The sequence below is a fragment of the Papaver somniferum genome, chromosome 2, assembly GCF_003573695.1.
Source record: "Papaver somniferum cultivar HN1 chromosome 2, ASM357369v1, whole genome shotgun sequence".
NCBI lineage: Eukaryota > Viridiplantae > Streptophyta > Magnoliopsida > Ranunculales > Papaveraceae > Papaver > Papaver somniferum.
Genome location: NC_039359.1, coordinates 143,122,781 through 143,147,177, shown reverse-complemented (window position 1 = coordinate 143,147,177; position 24,397 = coordinate 143,122,781). Strand labels below are relative to the sequence as shown.

General features: G+C 34.7%; 1 protein-coding gene and 1 pseudogene across 1 annotated transcript; one reads left to right on the top strand and one right to left on the bottom strand.

Annotated features, from left to right (window-relative positions):
* Positions 1–2,572: 2,572 nt before the first annotated feature.
* On the bottom strand, positions 2,573–4,394 carry LOC113354052. Its single transcript, XM_026597500.1, has 2 exons — positions 3,450–4,394; positions 2,573–3,178 (listed from the first exon to the last, which is right to left on the bottom strand). The coding sequence occupies exons 1-2, from the start codon at positions 3,925–3,927 to the stop codon at positions 2,805–2,807; spliced, it is 852 nt and encodes a 283-aa protein (XP_026453285.1). The 5' UTR covers positions 3,928–4,394; the 3' UTR covers positions 2,573–2,804.
* Positions 4,395–11,691: 7,297 nt separating this feature from the next.
* LOC113352117 lies at positions 11,692–23,979 on the top strand (annotated as a pseudogene).
* Positions 23,980–24,397: the final 418 nt, after the last annotated feature.

The following is a 24,397-nucleotide window of genomic DNA, read 5'->3' as shown; positions in this document are numbered from 1 at the left end:
TTTAGTCTCACTTGTGAGGAGCTAAAGATGAAAGCTCTCTATACTATATGATTTTTGCAATCCATAGTATGACCCTGGGGTCAACACATTTTTGTGTGAAGGAGAGGACATTGAAATGACTAGTATGATTTCAACACACAGACGTTCCATATGTCTGTTCGATCAAGCCGGATCATGAAGATTGGGTGTTGACTTACCAAGATTTATCTGTGTTTTTCATGTTTTATTGAGGTTTTCATTCATGTGGGGGATTGTTGAAACAATATTTATTAATTATTATTTTAATGTGTTTAACTAAATAAAATTAATTTATTGTTTTGTTTGTGAATGAAAAACTTATTAGTCCCACATTGTGGAGTTTCCACTTTTTAGTTGTTTTAAGAGACTATATAAGCTTTTTAGTCCCACATCGGGGAATTCCTCTTCTTAAATTGTTTTATTCCATTATATAAAGAAATTCACTACTTTTGTAAAATCAAGGGAAAGGGGTTGCTCTATATTTTAAAGGGACCCCTAAGGGAAAATATTTTATAGCGTTTTTTTAAGCATTCGCGATTTTCCTTAACGGTTTTTTCGGAGTTGCCAAGCTCAAGTTGAGCATCTACTACATATGCTAGTAGTAGGTGTATTAGGATGTTTTATCCTGGAGATATCCGTCCTGTGAGGGCTATACCATCACTCTTGAGTGTAGCCGGGAGCTAATGTCTTAAGAACAGCGTGTTGAACTCGTGACTCACTCTATTTTCCAAAGTTTTGCCTTGTTGCTGTTGCGGAGATACGGGGAGCTTGTTCATTTTGTCAAAGCAATCATTTCCATTATAAAGGAGCTAAGTATCAATAACTTTTACTTATTTGATTTTTCTTTGTTTTTGATTATTGCACCCCAACGATTGAAATTAGCAAAATTAGTCTGTTGATCTAATAGTACAAATACTTCATTATTATCACTCACAAAAAGACTCTATGCACTAGCTCTAAGGGGTTGAAACTTCTGTTTCAGCTTGATATCCGTGACCCAGGAGTTGGGGACTTCATTCAAGGTCGACATCATTCTCCTTTCCACGATTAACATTGGTTACCCATTGCTTCCTTCCCACAGCATCATCCCGGGAATACAACACAAAGGATTAGAAGCATGCGTGTAATACAAACATTCCCAAGGCCCACATTTGTATGAAACGATCCTGATCTAGTATATGAGCAAGACACAAGGCTCGCTCTCATGAAATGAGACGAGCCTCTTTCTTCTTAGCATACAATTCCAACCATAAGAAACGAGAATAAAAAGGACCAGAGTTAACCTTATTTGGAGAAGAAAAACCTCGCAAACCAGAACCCTTTACCCTATGAGAGGAAGGTGATTAAGAATATTAATCACCAATAATCATCACAGAGCCGCCACCAATAATCATCACGGTGGGGAAGAATAACCAAAAACCCTAATAAGAAAACCAAACCCTAATTGTCTTAACCTTTAGTGAAAATTGCGCTCCCAAAGTCGAGGCCTTACTTAGTCTTTGCCCAATCTCCTTCACAAAGAAATTACTAGGCCGAATTTTGATCAATGCACACTTCTATCAACCATCGTCTGCCAAATTTTATCAATGACCTGAAATTTTATTTGTATAATCTGTATCAGGATTTAAAATTTTCCATTATGACCTAAAATTTGTCATGTAATATAAAATTCCCAAGTCTATCGTTATTTCTCTATTTGTTAGTAGACTTGCTAAAAATTTCCCTCATGACCTTCAAATTGCTATACACTATAAAATTGACCCAGTTACCGAAATTATGCAACTTAACCCAAAGTCGCCATTATAACCTTTTTTTTGTTACTATTACTGAGCCCGACATTAGATTCATAATCCAGATGGATAAAGCTATAATCCCTTGTAAATGATAGGAAAAGAAGCCCAAATAAAAAATGTTTACTAAGGATATGAGTTTATTTAAACATGTATCAAAATTCATATTAGACAAAATATTTTTTAGATTTTGTTATTTGTTTATCAGTAAACTGATAACCATTAGCCGTGTTGAAATAAATAAAGATGGAATTGGTTTTCTTTTCTCTTTCATTTTTGTTCTTTCTTTTTGGGGAACAAGTGGTTTATTTGTTGGGCTGAGTAAAAGAAAATCAAATCCATATTTTAGGAGAAGAGTTTTGATTTCCCACATCCTCAGGACCTCAGCTATTTGCTTATGTGATTATCCAGTAACACACGTACATGAGTATCCGCATAAATAAGCAAATTTGTTTATATGCATAACCTATATTGGAGTTGCCCAAAATGGAGGCCAAACCATTTACACGATGGTGACGGTTCCCTGGTCCAGAGGAATATGCGCATATGCCGTCAATATACCCCAATCACGGAACATGTAGCACTATAGGAAATTAAAACAAAAAAAAAAAGTAATCAATTAATGCTGAACAAAAACTCTGCTGTATCGTTAGCAAAAAGAAATAAATCCATTCATCTCCATGGCCAACAAAACTGAGAAGTTACTAGCAAAGAATAAATAAAACACCTCCAGGCACGCAGAGATAAAGGAGGAGGATCATGCATCTAGTTTAGGTAGCAATAATATTTCATTTAATTTTTTTTTTTTGTAGTGCCCAAAAAATTCAACAATATTCCTATCAATCATAAAATGAGGGATTCATGACTTAAACTTAAACATCTAGAAAGTTGAAACAGACACACATAAACATTTTGGCCCTGCTTTAGCCCAAGTCCTTTGAGACATGCTATCAACTTTACACATTAGCAACCACATTACAAAAAAAAACATTGCCCCTAAAATAGAAAAAGTTTCAGCAAAGAAGAAGCAGATGATGATGACGACTCGTCATTCCCACCACCTAATGATGACCCCCCCAACATGCTCTGCATGAATGTTTGCCCTGCCTGTTGTCCTACACCATTATAAAACCCTTGAGTCATTGATGCACCCATTGAAGGATTATTACCAAGTTGATTTTGAAAATTAGCCTGCTGTGCACGAGCTGGTGGACCAAAACCTGGTTGATTGCCATTCATGGCATAGTAATTCTGGTTCTGATTTGGCGCACAGTTGTACCCTGTTGGTGCAGCTTTGGTCCTTGCCTGTGCCGGACCAGGAAATGAGTTATGGTTTTGAAGCACTACTTGACGTGTTTGCTGATTGTAACCTGCAGCAGACATCAAATTATTGAGTTATCACTGACGGATTCAAAGATAATTTTTGGAATATAAGATTGAAATTGAAAAGTCAAGAAATTATCAATAATTGCCTATTGCATTAACTATATGCCATATTTAATCATTCAGCAACTGTACAGAACATTGAATTAGTCGATTAAAAGAATGAAAAATGAAGTGTTTACTTTTTGTTAATGGAAATAATAAGTGAATGCAACAGGCAAGTAATTATTAAAGAAATACGCCAAGAAAAATAAGTACCTGGTAATGAAACTTGATGTTGAAACATAGGCTGCGATTGCTGAACAGAAACTTGATGTTGAAACACAGGCTGTGATTGCTGAACAGAAACACTCCGCTGAATGGATGTGGAACCCGCGGTCGTTGCACAATTCAAATGAGCATCGAACGCGCAATAATTACAGCGATATATCCAACACTTTGATCCTGAGTTCTTGCAAATATCGCAAGAAAAGTCTTTGGTTGGATAAGGGATTTCATATGTTAGGGTAAGATGGTGTTGAGGATGAGAATTGTGGTTTACAGAAAGAGGCAAAGAAGCGCAATGAACGTGAAAATCGAGTTTGCACTCTTTGCAATGGTAACAGAATCCCTTGTCTGGACGACTACACGCATCGCAGTTAAAAATTCCTCCAGGATAGGGTGGAGAAGAGAGGAGCGAGAGAGGATGCTTGGGATGACAGGGGTGGTTGATGACTGAATGATGATGAGGTGCCATTAATCTTGAGCAGATGTATATGAAGAAGAATAGAAGCCTAGTTGAGACTGTTGAGTATGAGTTTTGTATTATTGGACTAGAGCTCTATTCATTAATCTCTCATCTCTATATATGCTTTGTCCGGTAACAAGATTGGTCGTCAGAAATGTAGTCGACTTGAGAGCAGAGAGAAAAGGCGTTTGACTTAGTTTGGCAAACCTACGAAGTCAACGAAGGAGCTGTAATTTGGTGCAATATAACCCGGTTTCTAGTACCAACTATCAACTGGAGAAGGAGAAGGGGGGCTGTTCTTTGCTCAACCGACCGAGTCTACTGAATTAGCATACCGGGTGTTAAGAAAAGTGAGTATGTAGAAAATCAAACACTGAGCCGATCGCCTCAATTTTACAAGACTGTTAATGAGGTACCAGTTTATTGGAGAGAGTATCTTTGTATAAGACAAACTAGAAAAATGGGTTTATAGAAAATCAAACACACAGGCGATTACCCCAGTTTCGAAGTTTCCTTGAACTTTTTATTTATTTATTTGAACACTTCCGTTTGTTGTTGAAATATTTGATTCTAAATTTTACATAATTGAGAACTATTGAGAAAATAGAATAATTCAACATATTGCCGTAGTACAGAGAAAATAGAAACAATTTTAACAGATTCAGGAAAAAAAACAAAAACTTCAACATAGTTTTGGATTATCATTTTCCTCCATCGCCTCGCTTCTTAATCATGAATCAACAAAATTTAGTTAAGAATTAGATTAATACTGTAAGCCGAACTTTTTGTCTTGAATGATATTTAATTTCCTAACTTGTTCAGATTCTCCATTTAATTCTCATTCTCATTCACATTCTTGGTTCATTTATTTGACATTCAAGTTCACGGAAAATGGGTCATATGACCAAAACCCATAAATTATGGGAGTAATAGACAAGTAAATTATGAGTCTGGGTGAAAAAGATATAAAAGAATTTAGTCATATATCATTTACTTTAAAATTTAATCTTTATCGTATCCTTTTCTCCCTCCTATTTATCTTCTTTCTCCAATTTAAAATTAATCACGAGAAAGGTCTTAACTTCCCAAATATATATCGGATTTTAATAAAATTTATGTTTTTGGAAAGGCTCGAAAATCTCTACTAATCAAGATCAAAAAAGAAAATATTTAAACCAGGCCATGGATACATTATGCACCCAGGTACAACTTGGCCAAAATTTATTTCATATAAAAATATACATTATGCACTCAGGCGCAACCCGAGCAAAATTTATTTCCTCTAACAATATATATTATGCACTCAGATGTACCTGGCCAAAACTTTTTTTCTATAAGAATCAAAAGAAAAATATATTATGCACCCGGGTGCAACTAGGCCAAAGCCTATTTCCCTTTAGAATATACATTATGTGCTCATGTGCATCTTGTGTATTTCGTGGATAAATCTAGGTTTATCCTAATAATCATCTACAATATATGATACACACCCAAAACTACTAGTTCATGATCTCGAGCAATAAACCCACCACCATTACCATCACATTCACCACTAAAACAACAACCAAAAACAAGTATTAAAGAAGAAAAATAAGAGGAACAACAACAAAATTCGAAAAAAAAATATACATTATGCACTTGGGTGCATCTAGACCAAACCCTATTTTTCTACTGGAAAATACATTTAGCACTCAGGTGCATCCTATGTATTTCGTGAAAAAATCTACATCTAACCTGGTAGTAATCACCTCCAACAACCACCAATGACAGTAGCAATTCCATGATCTCCTCTATTTTGTTGATCGTGACCTTCACTAAACCTTCTTAATTTGAATCATAAAAACCAATCTTCCAATGACTTAATTTATTTATTTTTGATAGTTAACATTTTGGTGAGTGAATAATGAGAAACAACCTACAACACCCAAAAAGTGGAGCGGTATCAACTATTTGACACTTCATTATGCATCCATACATGTACTGGTAACACAATATCAGACTCACTGGCTCAAACACTTTAATAGCACGAACCTAATCAGCTCTCTCTTCTCACCAATTCATATGTAGTCGCAGTAAATCCTACACTACACCCCTCGTATGATTTCATTATTAATCAACTCATTTTAGGTTTAAACTCTTTATTTTATTGAACAATCTTTGAATATTTTTACAAGAAAAGATAAAGAAATCAAGAATGATCTCTATTCTAGACTTTTTCTCTCCTATTTACTTGTTTCTTACTCAAAAAAGATCTCTCCTTCTTTACAATTCGAACGACTATTTATAAGGAAATACATAGTGGATGACAGCTAATTTGTCCCTTATTTTCGGGTATGGTTTGCGACATTCTCGCAACCTTACAGATGTTAATTTCGCAAACTCTCTAATTTTCGCAGGATTATCATATCTTTCTCGTGATCTTAGCTGACGTCATTTATTTTATCATTTCTGAAATTGTTCTGCGACGCTGTTGTACTGTGTCACTGATAATTTCGATGAAACATTGTCATTGCGAGATTCTGATCCTACATCTTGCCTACATTCCTGGTGAAAATGCCAAACCAATTCTTTCTGTCAAACTTTTCTCTGATCAGTATTGTGATGATCAATCAATCATAATTTCGCTAGGTCAGATTCTCGCAGGTCTCCCTATTCCTCTTTATAACCCAGACCTTCCTTTATTTTATGAAATTCTCGCTCATTCGGGATTTTCGCGAGCCATCTTCCAACTGAGTGGGGACTGCATCCATCTGATGCTAGAGTTCGCTAATCGTGGTGCTGGTAGAGGATCTCTGTACTCCAAAGAACTTAGGGATCCTAAATTCGCAAACCTAGAGATAGTTGCTGAGAAGTATACAGTAGCGAATTTCTTTGAGAACTATGAACTTATCTCCATGAAGAAAGAGAATACTCGCTGGGGTATTCGCTTAAAAAGGAAAGATAACATTGATGAAGCCAAAGTTCTTATGCAAGATATTGATTGGAATTCTGGTAAAAACACAACTCCTCGCCAATCCAAAGATGATAAATGGTGTGTTTTTCCATTAATGCTAAAAGGACCCTACATTGCTGGGTCAAATATTCTTCCTGCGAATCTCGCTGCTTATCAACCTTGGGTTTTCTCTTGGCCCGAGAAGGAGAAAGAGGTATGTTTCTCCTCTTTAAATCATTTTATATTTCTTTATTGATTTTTACTATTCTGTTCGCTAACTCTTGCGACAATCCGCAAATCCAAAAATTGAAAGATAATTATAACATGACAGGGAAATCTAGTACTTTGTTAGCTCTTCGCTCATACACAGATGAGGTAAGAAATTTTCTTTTATAATTTTAAATAGTACTGTTACTTCCATGCTTCCATTTCTTATTTCTATCTGTGTGTGAATATTATTGCTGAAGTAGAAGAATCTGTTGATGTTGCGAAGATTGGTGATAAAGGTAAAGCTGCTCTTCGCAGGGAAAAATCAACTGGTCCTCCTCCAAAGAAAAGGAAAGTTCGTTCTTCTGCCTCAGCTCTTCTTTCTTCATGTATTCTTCGCCTCAATGTTTCTAACGCTCCAATTTCCTCACCTCCATGAATTATTCCTTCATCTGCTTCTTGATTTCTCTCTTCCTGTCTATAATTTCTGTTTTGTTGCTCTTCTTCTATTTCTTCTGCTGAATTTGATCGCCAAGTGTGTATGCTCACCCTGTCATAATCTGTATTCCTCTCTTGGACTAGTGTTTTTTGAATTGGCGGTTGAGTTTGATTTTCTCTATTATTTCTCATTCTAGTAGATTCTCCCATTTCACTTCTTTCTCTTCCAGCAATTCTTTTGCTTCTTCTAATAGTAGTCGGTTGTTCGGATGTATTTCTTCTTCTAGCCATTTCTTTAATGTTAACAGTATTGCAAGAAATTATGAAAAATTCCTAATCAATCACTTTAAATTTTCACAAATCTCAATATCAATCTTTAGCTTTTTCTAGAATAATCTTCAACTCCTCCCTGTTTCTAGCGTCATTATGTAGTTGCAGGAAATCCTACACTACACTCTCGTATGATTTCATTATTAATCAACTCATTTTAGGTTTAAACTCTTTATTTTATTGAACAATCTTTGAATATTCTTACAAGGAAAGATAAAGAAATCAAGAATGATCTTTGTTCCAGACTTTCTCTCTCCTATTTACCTGTTACTTACTCAAAAAAGATCTCTCCCTCTTTACAATTCGAACGACTATTTATAAGGAAATACATAGTGGATGACAGCTAATCTGTCCCTTATTTTCGGGTATGGTTTGCGACATTCTCGCAACCTTACAAATGTTAATTTCGCAAACTCTCTAATTTTCGCAGGATTATCATATCTTTCTCGTGATCTTAGCTGACGTCATTTATTTTATCATTTCTGAAATTGTTCTGCGACGTTGTTGTACAGTGTCACTGATAATTTCCCTGAAACATTGTCATTGTGAGATTCTGATCCTACATCATACATTCACGTTTGAATCAGCTCTTTCTTATCCTCTTATGAACAGCTAACTCTCTACCACTTGTCTGTTTCTCATTTCTATCAAACAATAGTAGCTGGTGGTGGGCAGTGCAATCGGTGCTGCTAAGGTAATCACCACCCCCTCTTCTTTTGGATGTCCATAATGAAAACTTCAAACGGCACAAATTCCTCGCCTTGTTAGCTCAATCCAAGGAATCAGATTAATTACTAACCAATTCCAATGAATAATCTCGTTATTATCTTAAGAAGTACTAATAGTAATTTCACGCAATTAATTAAAAGTATTCATCACCTTATCCTCATCTCCCAATTCTATCCATCAAGTGTCGGAGTAATAGATTACCACATGCAATTACTTTCCCACAAATTTCATGAACCACTGAATCCCTCCTCTTCACTTCTGACCTACAAATAACCCCCAAAATTATAAATCAAATAAAAAAAAAAGGAACAAAAAAGAGATAAAATTAAATTGTGTGCCCTAAAAAATCAATCAATCAAATATTTACCTCAACTTGGCTCCAATGAGGAATTTTCTTTGATTAGTTGAGAAACGTTTCTTTTCCGTTTCTTTGTATCACCATCGTATTCATTTGTTTTAGTTGTGGCCATTGAAGCGGATGCGAATAAGCAGAGAGAATAGTGATAGAGAAAAGAAAAAAAAAACGAACATTAAAGAGAGGTTCTTAATTCGAATCCATTTGACCAACTCATACATATACCCTAGATGCAATATTAATACAGAAGTAGCAGATCACCTTTTAATTCATTGTCCAACATCGGCATCTTTCTGGAACATCTTATTCAACTAACTTCAAAATGCACCGAACACCGAACCCAACCCAAACTTCACTTTAAATCCTCAAACAACCATATCCCAAATCCTCCAGCATCCAACATCAACATTTATAATCTCCTCAGTCTGTTTCCTATCTTGGACCCTATGGCTATCCAGAAATGATCTAATTTACCAACAAAAACAAACAACTTTAGAAGAAATCGTAGCCTGGGCACAAAAACTACAACAAGAATTTTTTTGGGCACTACACGCTTCACCACCAATCATACCAGGAGATACACCAACATTCAACAACACGATAACAAACAAAAGAACATGAACAATATTGGTAGGTTGGTCCACTCCGAATATCAACTGGATTAAGATTAACACAGATGGAGAAGCCAGAGGACATCCGAGATTTGCAGGAGCTGGATTCATCTGTAGAGACTCTGATGCACGAACATTAATAGTTATGGCTCAACCACTAGGAATTACGACATCACTAACTGCAGAAACATAAGCCTTATTATTGGATTCAAGAACAGCATCGGAGAGACAATGGACTAGAATCCTATTTGAAACAGACTCGGAAAACCTCCTGAGGTTCATCACATCAACTACGTCGCCACCTTCGCACATAGCAGGAATGATCGAAGAAATAAAAATAAGACTTAGGAAAATCCCGCAGGTCGCTATACAACACAACTACAGGGAAGGAAATCAAGCAGCGGACAGATTGGCAAACCATGCAGCGGATGGAAGCCAGGCAGGAAATTTTTCAACAAAAATTTGGGACCAGGCAATCCCATCCTTTATCAGTCACATTTTATTTCAAGACTTTGTGGGTACCACATATCCACGACAAGTTGTAAACTAAATTTATTATAATAAATTGTATGCTTCAGAAAAAAAAAAAAGGAGAAGATACTTTAGTCAATTATAGTTATTAATATATATAAGTTTGGGTTAAATATCCAATTCAGGATATTTAACCAGTATATTTTAGATTCAGGATATTACAATGGTGCTCATATTTTACTTGTCTTTTACACCCAGGATTTCAAATCCAAGGGCTATTGAACCAAAAAACTGTTCACGAATTATGAAATTGTGAACAAAATATTTATGAAATCCTGTTTTTTTGACACTCACCATAATTACTAAATGAAATCCCAAGGGGACTGACTGAATCATCAAATGTTTACTTTCTGTGTTTCTCTTCATTCAATTACGGTGTGAAAATACTGGCTAAAAAGGCATTTAGCTACTATTTGTACAAAATTGGTACGATGAATCTGCGGCCGACCCACACCACAAGGCCAGCCTTCAAATCTCTCAGTCATGTTTCAAACAAATACAAACATAAACTTCGGAAAACTATTTTCATTTGTATTTTGGGAACGGACTACATTGAATCATTGCAATTTTAAATAATTTTGCGCCCCTGATTACACAATTGCAATTATAAAGTTTTCTTATACTTTCTTAAAACACTTGCCTCTTTTTGCTGTTTAGATATTTAATTTTAAATTTTAAATAATTTAGAAAAAAAATAAACGGGACATAGAAGTCATCTCAACATATTCAAAAAGAATAACAAAAAATTTATAAAAATTTTGGATTATCATTTTCCACAAACACCTCACTTCTTTAGTTAAGAGTTCGATTAATAATACTGTAAGCAGAGCTTTTTTTCAAAATGATATATCATTTCCTGTTTGTTCTAATCACTAGCCACAATCTCAATATATCTAGAAGTGAAAGTTGTTCACATACCTTCCATTTATTTCTCAATGTCGTTCACGTTTTTGTTTCATTTCTTTGACATTCAAGAACTATGAAATTGAGAACGACCAATATTTATGAGACTGGGTTTATACTAAATGAAATCTCAAAGGGGACTGAATCATTAAATATTTACTTCTGTTTTTCTCTTCATTCAATTGATTACGGTGTGAAAATACTACTAGCTAAAAGACATTTAGCTATTTGTACAAAGTTGGTATCAATCATACAAAGTTCCCGACTGAAGGTCCCATCAGTTTGATATCTAAAGGACTTGTCGTCCCTATTTCCCAACAAAAACAAAACATAAACTTCATAAAATTATTTTCATTTGTATTTTTGAATCTAACTACATTGGATCATTATATATAAGCTACACGGCATAAGCCAAACTACAAATGCCTGTGAATTTAAATTCTAAGGATTGTGAATTTAAAATTCTTGATAGTGAATGCCGTGTCCGTTTAATCAAATCTACACAGAATGATAAAATATTAGGTGACTTTAGAAATATGCTTACTTTCTCCAAATTGTTTCTGTTATCAATTTACAAATCAACCGGAAGTCATCTTTCTCTTATAAAAGCTTTATTTGCCAAGCATGAAAACCATCACAAATTACAGCATCGCTTAACTCATCTACAGTAAAACTTCGATCATATCAAATTTGTTTTTTTAGTGGCATCTAAATTATCAGTATGTGCATTGATAGTCATGTTTATGTTCGTGGTACGGTTGAATGCAGGAGGTATTGCAATTTACTGGGGTCAAAATGGAAATGAAGGCACATTATCTGAGACATGTTCAACCGGTAACTACGCCTTTGTGATATTAGCTTTTTTACCCATATTTAGCAATGGACAAAATCCAATGTTAAACCTAGCCGGTCATTGTGATCCATACTCAAACGGATGTGTTACCCTAAGTGATGACATAAAGTCGTGTCAAGCAAAAGGTATTAAAATCATACTTTCAAGTGGAAATGTCTGAGCAACCCAAATCTAGTTTCTCTCTCTTCCAGAAACCAATCATTAAGATGGTATATATGTATAGTCTAAATTTCACAATCTACAGTTAAGATTAGTGATTTTAGATTAGATCTATAATTCCATTTTTTTAGATGGACTTAATTAACCCTCGTTAGTTATTATTAACAAAAATATTTCAAAGTTGGCGTTTTTTGTGGACAGTTAATTAACTCACTTTCGCTAATTGACTTAATTGTGTAACGGAAGATTCCGTTTTTTTAGATTTGAATCCGAGATTTAGGATCAACATAATATGAGCTTTAATTAGTTTTATTAGATCCGAAATTTAGGGTCAATATTAATGAAAAATTATTTTTGGTAAATATATATGAGTTGTGCACATCAACGAGATTTAGAGCTCCAAATACATTTGATGATTAATCTCTTGCGAAATCCATATTTCCTCTTTTAAGTTTGCTGCATATGAATATTTTTCTCCGTGACTTTTTCATATTTAAGCTTCCTATCATAGTTTTTGATTTTGATTGCTGATAAGTGGTACATACAAGAGTGTAATTTTTGTTAGGGTTCTACTACATGCCAGGAAAAAAATACAGATTAAAAATAACTGTTCGATGTAAGATCAGCAGTATTAGATTTGATCCAAGTGTATACATGATAGATCAATGAAACAAGAATTATCTCTTTCGAAATAATGGCGTGTAAAGAAGAAGGGTGTAGAGGAGAAGAATTCCGTATGAGATTTTTATGGCTTCTCCTTCTTAAGATATATTATATCAAAAGCTCTAATCATTTGTTATTGGTTTAGTTTCATTTCTTTGGTTAAAAGGCAATAGTCTGTCCGGAACACCTTTTGCAATTTAGAAGTAAAATCTCACCATCAAGGGAGAATGTGACTAATCCATAAACTCACCATCAAGGGAGGATGCTAATCGTACATAGGGTACTAAGTTACTATAGCTGCCTATATGAGTAAAAATTCGATTTTCCATATAAGTGAAAATTTGATTTTTCATCCATAATTACAAGTGAAAATTGGAATTTCCATAATTACATGTGAAATTTTGATTTTTCCATATAAGTGAAAATTGGAATTTCCGTAATCACATCAAACAATCACAATTATAGATAATTGCGATTTTCACCTGTTATGGAAACTAGAATTTTCACCAAGGTGAAAACTTGAATTTTCCTGTAAGACTTCCTAAGATAATTTGACTTTTTCCTTAGGAATTAGTTTAAGGTAAGTGAAAATTTGATTTTCATCCATGCAAATAGAACTTTCACTAATCTTACGTAATCACAAGTAAATTTTGGAATTGTCGTAATTATCACCATTACTAATTTATGGAAACTAGAATTTTCACAAGCTGAAAATCAGAATTTTCACCAAGCCGTGAAAATTTGAAATTTCCTATTAAAGTTGAATTTTCGTATAATAATTTGAATTTTTTAAGAAATTAATTAAGGTAGTTTAAAGAGAAATATTCTAGTAGAGTTTTTGTGGAGTAATTTTAGGGGAATATCTTATTTAAGGTTTTCTAGGATTCGTTATTTTATGAGAGATTTTTTAGGGGAGTTTATCACGTTCGTAGGGAGAGGTTTACGTTGAGTAATTTTAGGGATAATTTTATTTGATATACTATTACGTTTTCTCACATTTTTTTTTAATAATTCTAATTTTAATCAGTTTTTTTTTAGGGTAAAAGGATATTTTAGTAACTGTATAGTATTTATAACTAATTATGGGTTCTTCATATATACCATCTTAATGATGGGTTTGTAATATTGAAAAAAATATATTTGGGCTAGAAATAATTTTCCCCTATTGAAAAATCAAACTTGTACATTGTCTATCTCCAGATTTGGAATGATAAAGTCTGGAGGATGGTCATACCAAACCGAGTTTGCATTAGATCTTGCATATTTTGCTAAATCATCAGCCACTCTATTCGCTTCTCTTTTAACACGAGAGCATTTCCATCTGCTAAATGAATTAAGTAAAACAAACATTCTTGGATGACATTATTTGTCGTCCAATTTATTCTTCCAGTGATTCCATTAATTGCATCCACTACGTTGATGTTGTCTCCTTCCAAATGCAGCATCGTAAAATTCCTTTCTTTAGCCCATTTCAATGCTTCCAGCGCTACAATAGCCTCCCCTTGCTCCTCATCTACAGCTGTTGATGAACTCCTTTTTGCTGCAGTGAAAGTTCCTGCAAAGTTGCGAGCTATTAGTCCCACTTCTATTGGTAGCCTTTTGTTAATAAAAGAGACATCAAAATTTATTTTGATTGCAAAATCTACAGGGGCCAACCACTTCAGAGTTATAGAACTACTTCTAATGGAGAAAATTTTTGATGGGAGCAAAATTCGATGGGAGCATGGGGGACGAATCACAAGCCGACACGTTTCCTTCTTTATTTAGACAGTTTCCAACTAATTGTTATTATGATTTTACACTCCCGAATTACCCCTTCATTAATATCAGAACAAATCTTGTTAAATATCTAAAAATAATAGCTAGCCTTAATTAGGTCAATGCAAACTGATCATATATGGAAAGAAAAAACACACTTTCTCACTTTCTCACACGTAATTATACCATTGCTTTCTATTTTTTTGTTTCTTTTCTGGTTCATGGTTGATAATATATATGTAGTTTGCATTTAGTTCATGGTTGCGTAAATTTCAATTGTTGTGGATTGGTATACAGAAAAAAAGAAACGGACCATTAAGAGGTCACTGTGCCAGTACTGGAAAGATGTTTCCAGAAATTTGATTTGAAGTCCATTTAGCTTGGACGTTGTTAGATAGAGCGCAAGGGGTGAGCAGTTTCGTGTGCACCTTTAGGTTTTAAAGTTGAACTCCATCTTACGAATTGATCTGTGTTGAGCCCTGATATGGTCAATGTATCTCCAAATTAAGAGGACTGCCCTCTTCTCCCTGGAGAAATTGGAGACTGGAAACAAACCCATCCATCCCACGTTTTTTTTAAGCTAACTTCTAGGGCTTATGTATGTGGAGCATATATTTACAGATCTCATATGTTTGCTTCCAATATATATACTCATATGTTTGCTTCCGATATATATATATATATCTTGCAGTTAAGATAATTAATTTCTTCTCCTTTAGTACATTCCATCGGTCTTTAAGTTGTTACGTTAGTTAAGGAGAAAAAATATCGGTAGTTAATAAGATTGCTAAGTTTTTAAAGGAAAGGCAAATTAGGAATCTAAAATCATAGCGTAAGTTGGCTGGAAACCTTCCAAATAGAGAAGGAAAGGTGTCGGCTTGTGATTCGTCCCCCATGCCCCCTTGCGATTTTGCCACCATCAAAATTTTTCTCCATCTAATGATACTCTGTAGGGTTATGATTTTTGCTTCAATCTCTGAAATAAATTTTTTTAAATCATGGATAAAACTATCTGGCTTGAACTGAACATTATCAAAAATAATAGCACATCTGAGTTTCCGGATGTGCCACAGAACGCAACCAACAAACCTGATCTTTACCTGCAGTTGCACATCATTAAAATTTTGAGTTGTAAACATGTTAGTTAACCAAGAGACCAAATCCAGATTACCAACAGAGGCAAGCACAGTGGTATCCATAGCAAACCAAATACGCTGAGTGACAGAACAATGCAAAAAAAGATGTTGAACATCTTCCTTACAATTACCACACAAAGGACAAATGTCATCAATGGTTTGAACATGTTTAACCATTTTTCTCTAGTAAGAACACAGTCTTGAAGAATTCTCCATAGGAGATGGAGAATCTTAGGAGGTAAACTCATTTTCCACAGTCTCTTCCATGGAAAGTTGTTATTGCTACTGATAACACCTGAAGAATACTCATCTAATAAGATATTGTAAGCAGACTTGACTATGAACTTCCCATTTCTAGTACCTGTCCACCTAATTTTATCCTTTCCTATCATTGAGATTCTAATTCTACAAATCTGCTCAACAATTCCTTCAGGGAACAGAACATTTACCATGTTCAAATCCCAGCTTTTAGTATCTTGTTCAATAAGTTGAGAAACATACTCAACTCCAGAAGACTAGTTGGTAGAGGGATCTAATTCCTTAGATTCAGACAACCACCTATCTTTCCATATGTTAATGTCCCTGCCATTAGCAATTTCCCAACAACAGTGTGTTTTTACAATTTGCAGTCCTTGGCAAATGCCTCTCCATATCCTGCTTCGATTAGTACTAATTTCATCTGAAAAAGGAGAGCAGTTAGGAAAGTATTTATGCATTAAAATCTGAACCCACAAAGCATTAGGATCATGTAACATCCTCCAGGATAGTTTAGCTAGGAGAGCTTGATTAAAAAGAGCAGATTGTCTGATATTCAGACCACCTTTCATTTTAGAATTAGCAACAGTAGACCAGTTTTTGAAATAAAAACCTTTATTGTTATTACTCTTACCCCACCAGAACCTTCTTTGAATACCATCCATTCTATCAGTTAACTTTTTAGGCATTGGAAGCACACTCATATGATGAGTAGCAATGGATCCTAAAACTGTTTGAGTGAGAACAATCCTAGTGGGCTGGTTTAAATGCTTAGCTCTCCAATTACCTAAATTGCACCCAAATTTATCAAACATACCTGAGAAACCTTCAGTTTTGTTTCTTTGAAGTAGCAATTGAACTCCTAAATACTTCTCATGTAAACCCATTTTTCTAATGTTAAGAATATTAGTAATGGTATTTTTATCCTGGTTACAAGATTTAGGACCGAAAGCAAGTCCAGACTTGTCAAAGTTTATGGCTTGTTACAAGAAACTTATGTGGGTATCTTTCCCAAACAAAACAAAGGAAAAAGAAAAAAAAAACAAGGAAAAAGAAAAACATTCAAGGTGATGGACTATCAATTTCCCCCGATACCTATGTGGGTATCTTTCACAATCCTCTTTAACACTTCTAAAGAAATCCAAGACATAGTTATAAGGATTAAGAATTCAAATTAAATCAACCAACAAAATAAAACCAAATCAACCAACAAAATCAATCCCTTGAGATTATAGAAATGAATTCCTTGTCCTCCAAAGTTCAACTAGGAATACTTTTTTTTTTTCCGAATACTCATCTCTTATTTTAGTAAAAAATCTATTTCAAAATTGTTCAAATAATTTATGAAACAACCTTTCAAACACAATACTGAAGTTACTGGACTATCAATTTCCCCCGATACCTCACATTTACTCATGATTCAACAAAATTAAATGAATATCGTAAAAGGAGCTTTGTTTTCACCGGAATATTTTTCTTTTTGCCTAAACATTTGTTTTAATTACTAGCCACACACATAGATAGCAATCTCAATCTATATAGAAGTGAAAGTTAGTTCAGTTGAATTAACATATTATTGTTCATTTATTTCTCGTTTTCATTTTTGGTTCATTTCTTTGACATACAATGAAACGAAATTGAGAATGAAATATGGATGAGATCCATTTTTCACTCACTTCAAACAAAAGGGAGTGAAGTGAATCATTGAAGTTGTGCTTTTATTTTTCTAAACATTAAATTAAGATGTGAGCATACCAGCTAGAAAGGCATCTAGCCATGTAAAATCGGTTCCGTTATTGCAGTAAATGCCCTTTCTAGTACACAACGTAAATTGTTAACATCAAGATAGACATATCCTCTTTCGGACATATCAACTCGATATCATTGGGCTAGAATAAACTTTGTTTCGGAAGGCCCCCTCAATCTAACGTCTAAAATGATTGGCCTCACAAATTTCCAACAAAAAAACAAAAATTTAGAAAGTTGTTTTCATTTTCATTGTCGAATGGAATACGGTGGATCATTATATAAGCCATTATGCATAGGTTTCAATATATAGAAGCCCCACTAAATGGATCATCCACTGTCAACTCTATACTTTAAGAAAATGATATTATTAGGTCCAAAAAATCAAATTTTCTTCAGATCTAGCCCATAATTAATTATTAGGAATTTTAATAGCTGCCCTTTAATATTTATACCTAATAAAAGTAGTTATAGATTTCAGTTTCATTTTCATTTTCTTTTCACTCTCTCTCTCTCATCTGCTAAAGAAACAGGGCGGAGAAACCTAAATCTGGGTGGAGCATACACATTTTGTAATCGAGATTTGCAATGAAAATCCATTTCAAAACCTAAATCTAAGGTTTACAACCAAAGATCTTGATTATCCAAACTTAAATTCAACATCAACGGCACTTTTTCTATGGAGATTCGGTGAAAATCAATGGAAAAGAAGTGATTTTCTTCATCAACAAATAGATCTGAAGATTCGCCTATAAAATCATCAACGGCAGCAAATGAATTTGAAGATTCGCATATGAATTAACCAGATAAGCTTCATTTTATCTTTAACGTTTCAATTCAATAAGTAGATTTAATACATTGATTTTTCAGATTTATATTTCTACAAAATCATTTTGTGATTTTGAAAACTTTTTAAAAGCTTGATTTCAGCATAAATCTCTTATTGAAATCATAATTAGAGTTAGATCTGTTATAATCTCACCTTAATCTTACTGTTGAGTGTAAAATTTCGAAAAAAACGTTCAAGAAAAAATTCTAGGGTTCTTGAACAAAATTCGATAGATTTTTTAATTTTTTATCTCGATCGAAAATCGGTTTTCAGATTTGAAACCAGTGAATCATTATCTCATTTACCCATCTATTAGATACGAATTCTATATACTTTGATTTTTGAGCTGATTTTTGCTCCTCTAATGTTACATGTTCTTAAAAAATGATTTTTAGTTCAATCTATATTTGCTCTGGTTGTTCAAATTTAAACAACAATATGTAGTACGATTTTAAGATTTAGATTATATATTTAATCAAAATTTTATGTCAATATCTTCTACAGAGCGTCAATTACTGGCAACGGTGCTGTCAAATCCATAGAAACTAAAGCTGAAGAATAAAGAGATATAGAAGGAAAAGTTGGATCGGAAGTGATTGTACATGTAAAATGAATTAGGTTACTAAATTATGGCTTGTGCTTCAATATTCAGTTCATAGCATGTGATGGTGAAAGTTAGAGCAGGTGGTGATGCTGGTAGTGGTACTGAAGATAGAGAGTTGTTCATTGTGCTTCAATTTTCTCATTTTGATGATTATTCGCACATGTGTAACTTTCGTATACACATCCAAATTACATGTGTAGCTTGCGTCTACACATCCAAAATGCATGTGTAGATCCAAAATGCATGTGTAACTCTCAGTTACACTATTCAGATGCATCTGTAACTCCCAGTTATGCTAGTCATATACATGTGTAACTCTTATTTATACTATTATTGTCTGTCTATTTTGTTTATAAATGATGTTACAGTAACATAGGATGTAACTAGTTGCAACATATTGGATTTGTTTTACATTTAAAGCTTTTGGTGACTGCATATTGAATATGGCCTTGAGTGCTTGTGTCTGCGTAGCTGTTGAAGCAACTGATGGTGATGGTTATGTTAATTTCAAAGAGGATGTTTTTATTTGGACCTAGGTATCCAACTCATTGAGGCTCGCCATGGTTTCAACGAATTATGTATGTTTGCTTATGGTTATTGTTGTTGGTTGCTGCTACAGTGCGTATCCATGTCTTTAAGTTTTTGTGATTATGTCCTTTCTAAGGAGTCTGTCTATGGTTTTGTTCTTCGGTCAATTGCAGCAAACATTGGCTCTTTTCTTGAAGGATCAGTTAAAGAGCATTCTCCTTTCTGTAGTAATAGGACCACCAATTGTTGCTGCAATAATCTATATAGTGCAAGTACCATGGTAGCACCTTTTGTTGTTGAGTATCATTTTTCTATGATGAATGAGTTGTTGGTATGCCTAAGAACTTTCTTTATTGGTTGGTAGACTGTAAAAGTAGTTACACTATCAGCTACTAGTTATATACCTTTCAAATTATTATATTGCATTTTCAGTTGATTAAGTGTTATTGAGTAAATTTTGCTGTTTAATAATCGCAGGTAGCTATGTGTGATGTCCTTTTTTATAGCGCTAATGAAGAATATTCTATGAGTACACAAGGCATGTGGTTGTGTAACCGCAGGTTACACAAGCCATATGGATGTGTAACTTTAGCTTACACATGTTAATTATATGTGTAACTAATGATTACACATGACTATTGATTTTGTGGCTTGGTTTAGTTAAAGGTGTAATTGGGGTTTAAAATCATCAATCTTGCTGAGCTATGTTTTTTGGGTTTCATTATTTTCCTTCCATGTTTCTTATATTGTTCGTAGATACTGAAAAGTTTCATGGATTTATGATGTTTGTTAGAAAAAAAGCTTCAAATTTGTTTGGATAAGATTCCAATATAGTGTGTCAGACCCTCAACAGTATTATTACATCTTTATATCATTGTATTGCCACTGTTTCAGATCCAAAACTGAAAGGGAGATGTTATCCATTGATGATGTTGTGTCTCGGTGTTTTATTTTTACGTATTGCTTTCATTCTGCTTGGTTTTTTGTATGATGGAGTGCGTTCAGTTGAATGATTACAGGTACTGGTGTAGCTGTAGTTAAGACAGTGGTAATGGAATAGAGGAAATGAAGTTGGCTGGTGCTGAGATTTGTACTCAGTTGGTGTTGGTTGCAGTTGCAGGACATGGGTTCCGATGGAATTGATATGTGGCCAGTTATGACCTGAGTCTGAGAACTCAATATTGCAGGCTAGATGCATGTTAGGATAAACATGTGCAGAGTTTCCAATGTGTGTTGCTGTTGCAGTGGATTTGATAGGAAGTGATGTTGGTAGAGAATGATGATATGATCCATGGTGGTAGTTGTAGCTGGTAGGATAAATGTTGTTGAAGGTGTGCACAGTGTTGTTGGACATGATGTGCAGTTACAAGTGCTCATAGTGGTCCTGGTGAAGTGCAGATGCAGTTGGAGTTGCTGGTTTAAATGCATGTTTAGGACGGGGAAGTGCAGATGATGGTGCTTAGAGAGTGATGGCTGGTGCTATACTGAAGAATGGTTGCAGCTGCTGGAGTGCCTACCACAGCCACCACACCTGATATGACATGTGTAACTGTTGATTACACATTTCATATGCATGTGTAACTCCAAACTACACATGCATTTTTATGTGTACTAGTGAATTATTTCTTGGATTTCGCTTTCCATATCTCGTGTTTTAATTCGTTTATTGTGTTCAAACAACTAATTACTATGATTGTAGTAATTGATGAGTGAACAAATTATTGTAAATGAAAATTAAAGTAATATATGTATTTTATGATGAATAACTTGTAGATAACCTTACATATAGCATGTGTAATAAAAAGTTACACATGCATATGGATGTGTAACATGTAGATAAACATGCCATACGCATGTGTAACTTCTTCTTACACATGTGTAACTGCAGAGTACACATCTATGTACAAGTGTAAATTTGCATTACACATTTCATATGAATGTGTAACTTCTGGATACACATGTCATATGCATGTGTAAGTTCCGTGTACACATCCATATGTTGGTGGTGGTCGTCAGTGGTGGCAGTTGGTGGTTGGCGGTGGTGGTGGGCATCAAAGGTGGCTGGCGGTGATGGTTTAACTGGCGGTGGTGGTGGCCGGAGGTGACTGGCGGTGGTGGTCGGAGGTGGTTTGACGGTGGTGGTTGGAGGTGGCTGGCAGTGGTGGTCGGAGGTGGTTGGTGGCGGTGGCGGTCGGAGGTGGTTGGCTGTGGCTATGGTGGTCGGAGGTGGTTGGAACATCATCACATAATATTTTGATATTTTGGGCCTAAATTTAAATTTTATTTAATTATGGGCTTGACAATATGCATAATGGTATCAAAGTCTTTTAATAATTTGGGGCCTAGATTTAAACTTCTTTTAATTAAGGGCCTCATATTATGGATTATTTATGGGTTGAACCTTAGCCTAATTTTCCCTTATGCATAAGCCAAACTAGGAATGCGTGTAAATTTGGATTCAATGTTTGTGAAATTAAATTTCCTTGATAATGCATTCCGTCTGCGTTTAACCAAATCTACACAATCCGATTAAAAAAATACTGGGTGTCCTTAGAATTACGCTTAATTAGAAGTGGAAAATACTAGAACCCCTTACTATATGCTAATTAGAACGCACGGTTGGGGATACTTTTATTAATTGGGGATATAGGAAAAAGACAAAAACAAAATTTAAATAGTAAATCAAGGTAACCCCCTATCCGGATAATTTATATAATTCCTATTCTACCCCTTGCTAATCATGTTTAGTGCTTAAATATAGTTAGTTAAGTTACTAGATTAGTTTGATAATCATCAGAATAAATCATTATCATTGAATTGGTTGATGCAACAACATCAAATCAAGATATTTATAATCAAGAAAGTTTAGGTGAAGAACCAAACCAAGAAAGTAAACAAGCTGAACATATAAGTCCTCCAATTACTCATATATAGGTATTAATGTATTGAAATTTGATTTTTTTTCCATTGAATTCGCCATTGTTGCGCCTGAATAACTCAGCGCCGACATGGTAAAAGTATGAATACCATGCCGGCAGTGACCAAATCGACATGGTATTCATACTTTCGCCATGCCGATACACAATATACCCTAACTTTGAAATTGTAAGTACACTGCCGGCACAGAAAGTTCATTATCGAGCATGCCGATAATAGTGCCGGCATGGTCGATTCCCAAGTGTACCGTGCCGGTTTGAGGATAAAAACATACAGAAAATTTGTACGAAATAGCAAGTATCGACATGGTATTCATCCTAAAAACCATGTCGGCACTAGTACCGCATGGTATTCTTCTTGCTCAACAACAATTCAATATGTTTAATAACTTGTTAGGGTTTGATTTTTAGTTTTAAATTTTAATTTAGATGGAAGGGTATTTTAGTATTTCCGCCCCAAAAAACCACCCCTTAGTGGACATCATTGGATGGGGTTAGTAATTTATATCCCCAATTAAAAAAAGTATCCCCAATTGGGCGTTCCTTAATTAGTTCATGTATGAAGACAAAATTTAAAATCTGAATTACGAATCATTCTCAGGCTCATTTTTCTCCTATAAAAAGCTCCATTTGCGGAGCATGAACAATCACAGATTACACTATAACTTAAGTCATCAAAATTACAATCTCGATTATACCAATTTTGCTTCTTATAATGGCATCTAAATTATCAATATTAGCATTGGTAGTCATGTTTATGTTTGTGGTAGGCTCTAATGCAGAAGGCATTACTGGGGTCAAAATGGAAACGAAGGAACACTGTCTGAGACATGCTCAACAGACAACTATGCCTTTGTGATCTTAGCCTTTTTACCCATATTTGGCAATGGACAAAATCTAATGTTAAACCTAGCTGGTCATTGTGATCCATACTCAAATGGTTGTGTTACTCTAAGTGATGACATACATTCATGTCAAGCAAAAGGTATTAGAGTCATACTTTCCATCGGAGGGGGTTCAGGAAGCTATGGTCTTGCTTCATCAGAGGATGCTAGACAAGTCGCGACATATCTATGGAATAACGTTTTGGGAGGGAAATCAAGTTCTCGCCCGTTGGGAAGTGCCATATTAGACGGGATAGATTTTGATATTGAAGGAGGAAGCAGTCAGTAAGAAAGGTAAGAAAGTATACTTGACTGATGCACCACAATGCCTTTTTCCTGACGCATGGATTGGAGATGCACTAAATACTGGCGTGTTTGATAATGTTTGGGTTCAGTTCTTTAACAACCCACCTTGCAATTATGCTTCCGGTAATGTTGGTAATCTTGAAGATGCATGGAAGCAATGGACTAAACTAATCCCAGCGACTAAGACTTTTTTAGGTCTACCTGCCGCTCCTCAAGCCGCAGGGAGCGGCTTTATTCCTTCAAATGATCTTACTTCTACGATTCTTCCAATGGTTAAAGATTCCAAGAAGTACGGAGGTGTTATGCTTTGGTTTAAATATTACGATGATATCACAGGCTATAGTTCTTCGATCAAGAGCTACGTATAAGATCTTTGAATCAGTAGCTCCTGTCCAAAGACGATACTATTAAATATTTATCTAAGTATCATCCACATGTATCTCTTCTTGTTATACATAAATGAAATGAAGTGAAATCATCTTATTAAAGAAAAAAGTGCACCGGCTAGCTTTGAAGTATAGCATCTTAGCACAATTCTCATTTTATCTATACTGATCATCTCTATAAGTAAGGAATTCAACCTTGTTTTCAATTACAAGAAGTATGAGACAATTTTCTTCTTTTATCTGTGTTCATCATGAATCATAAGCTTGCTAACCTTCCTCTTCAAGAGATCAAAGTATATAGTACTAACGACCAGAGAGATCTCATTATTACAAGAATTAACAGGTTCTTAATGTGCTCAGAATTGGCTAATAGATTTTTTTTTTCTTTCACACCAAACAA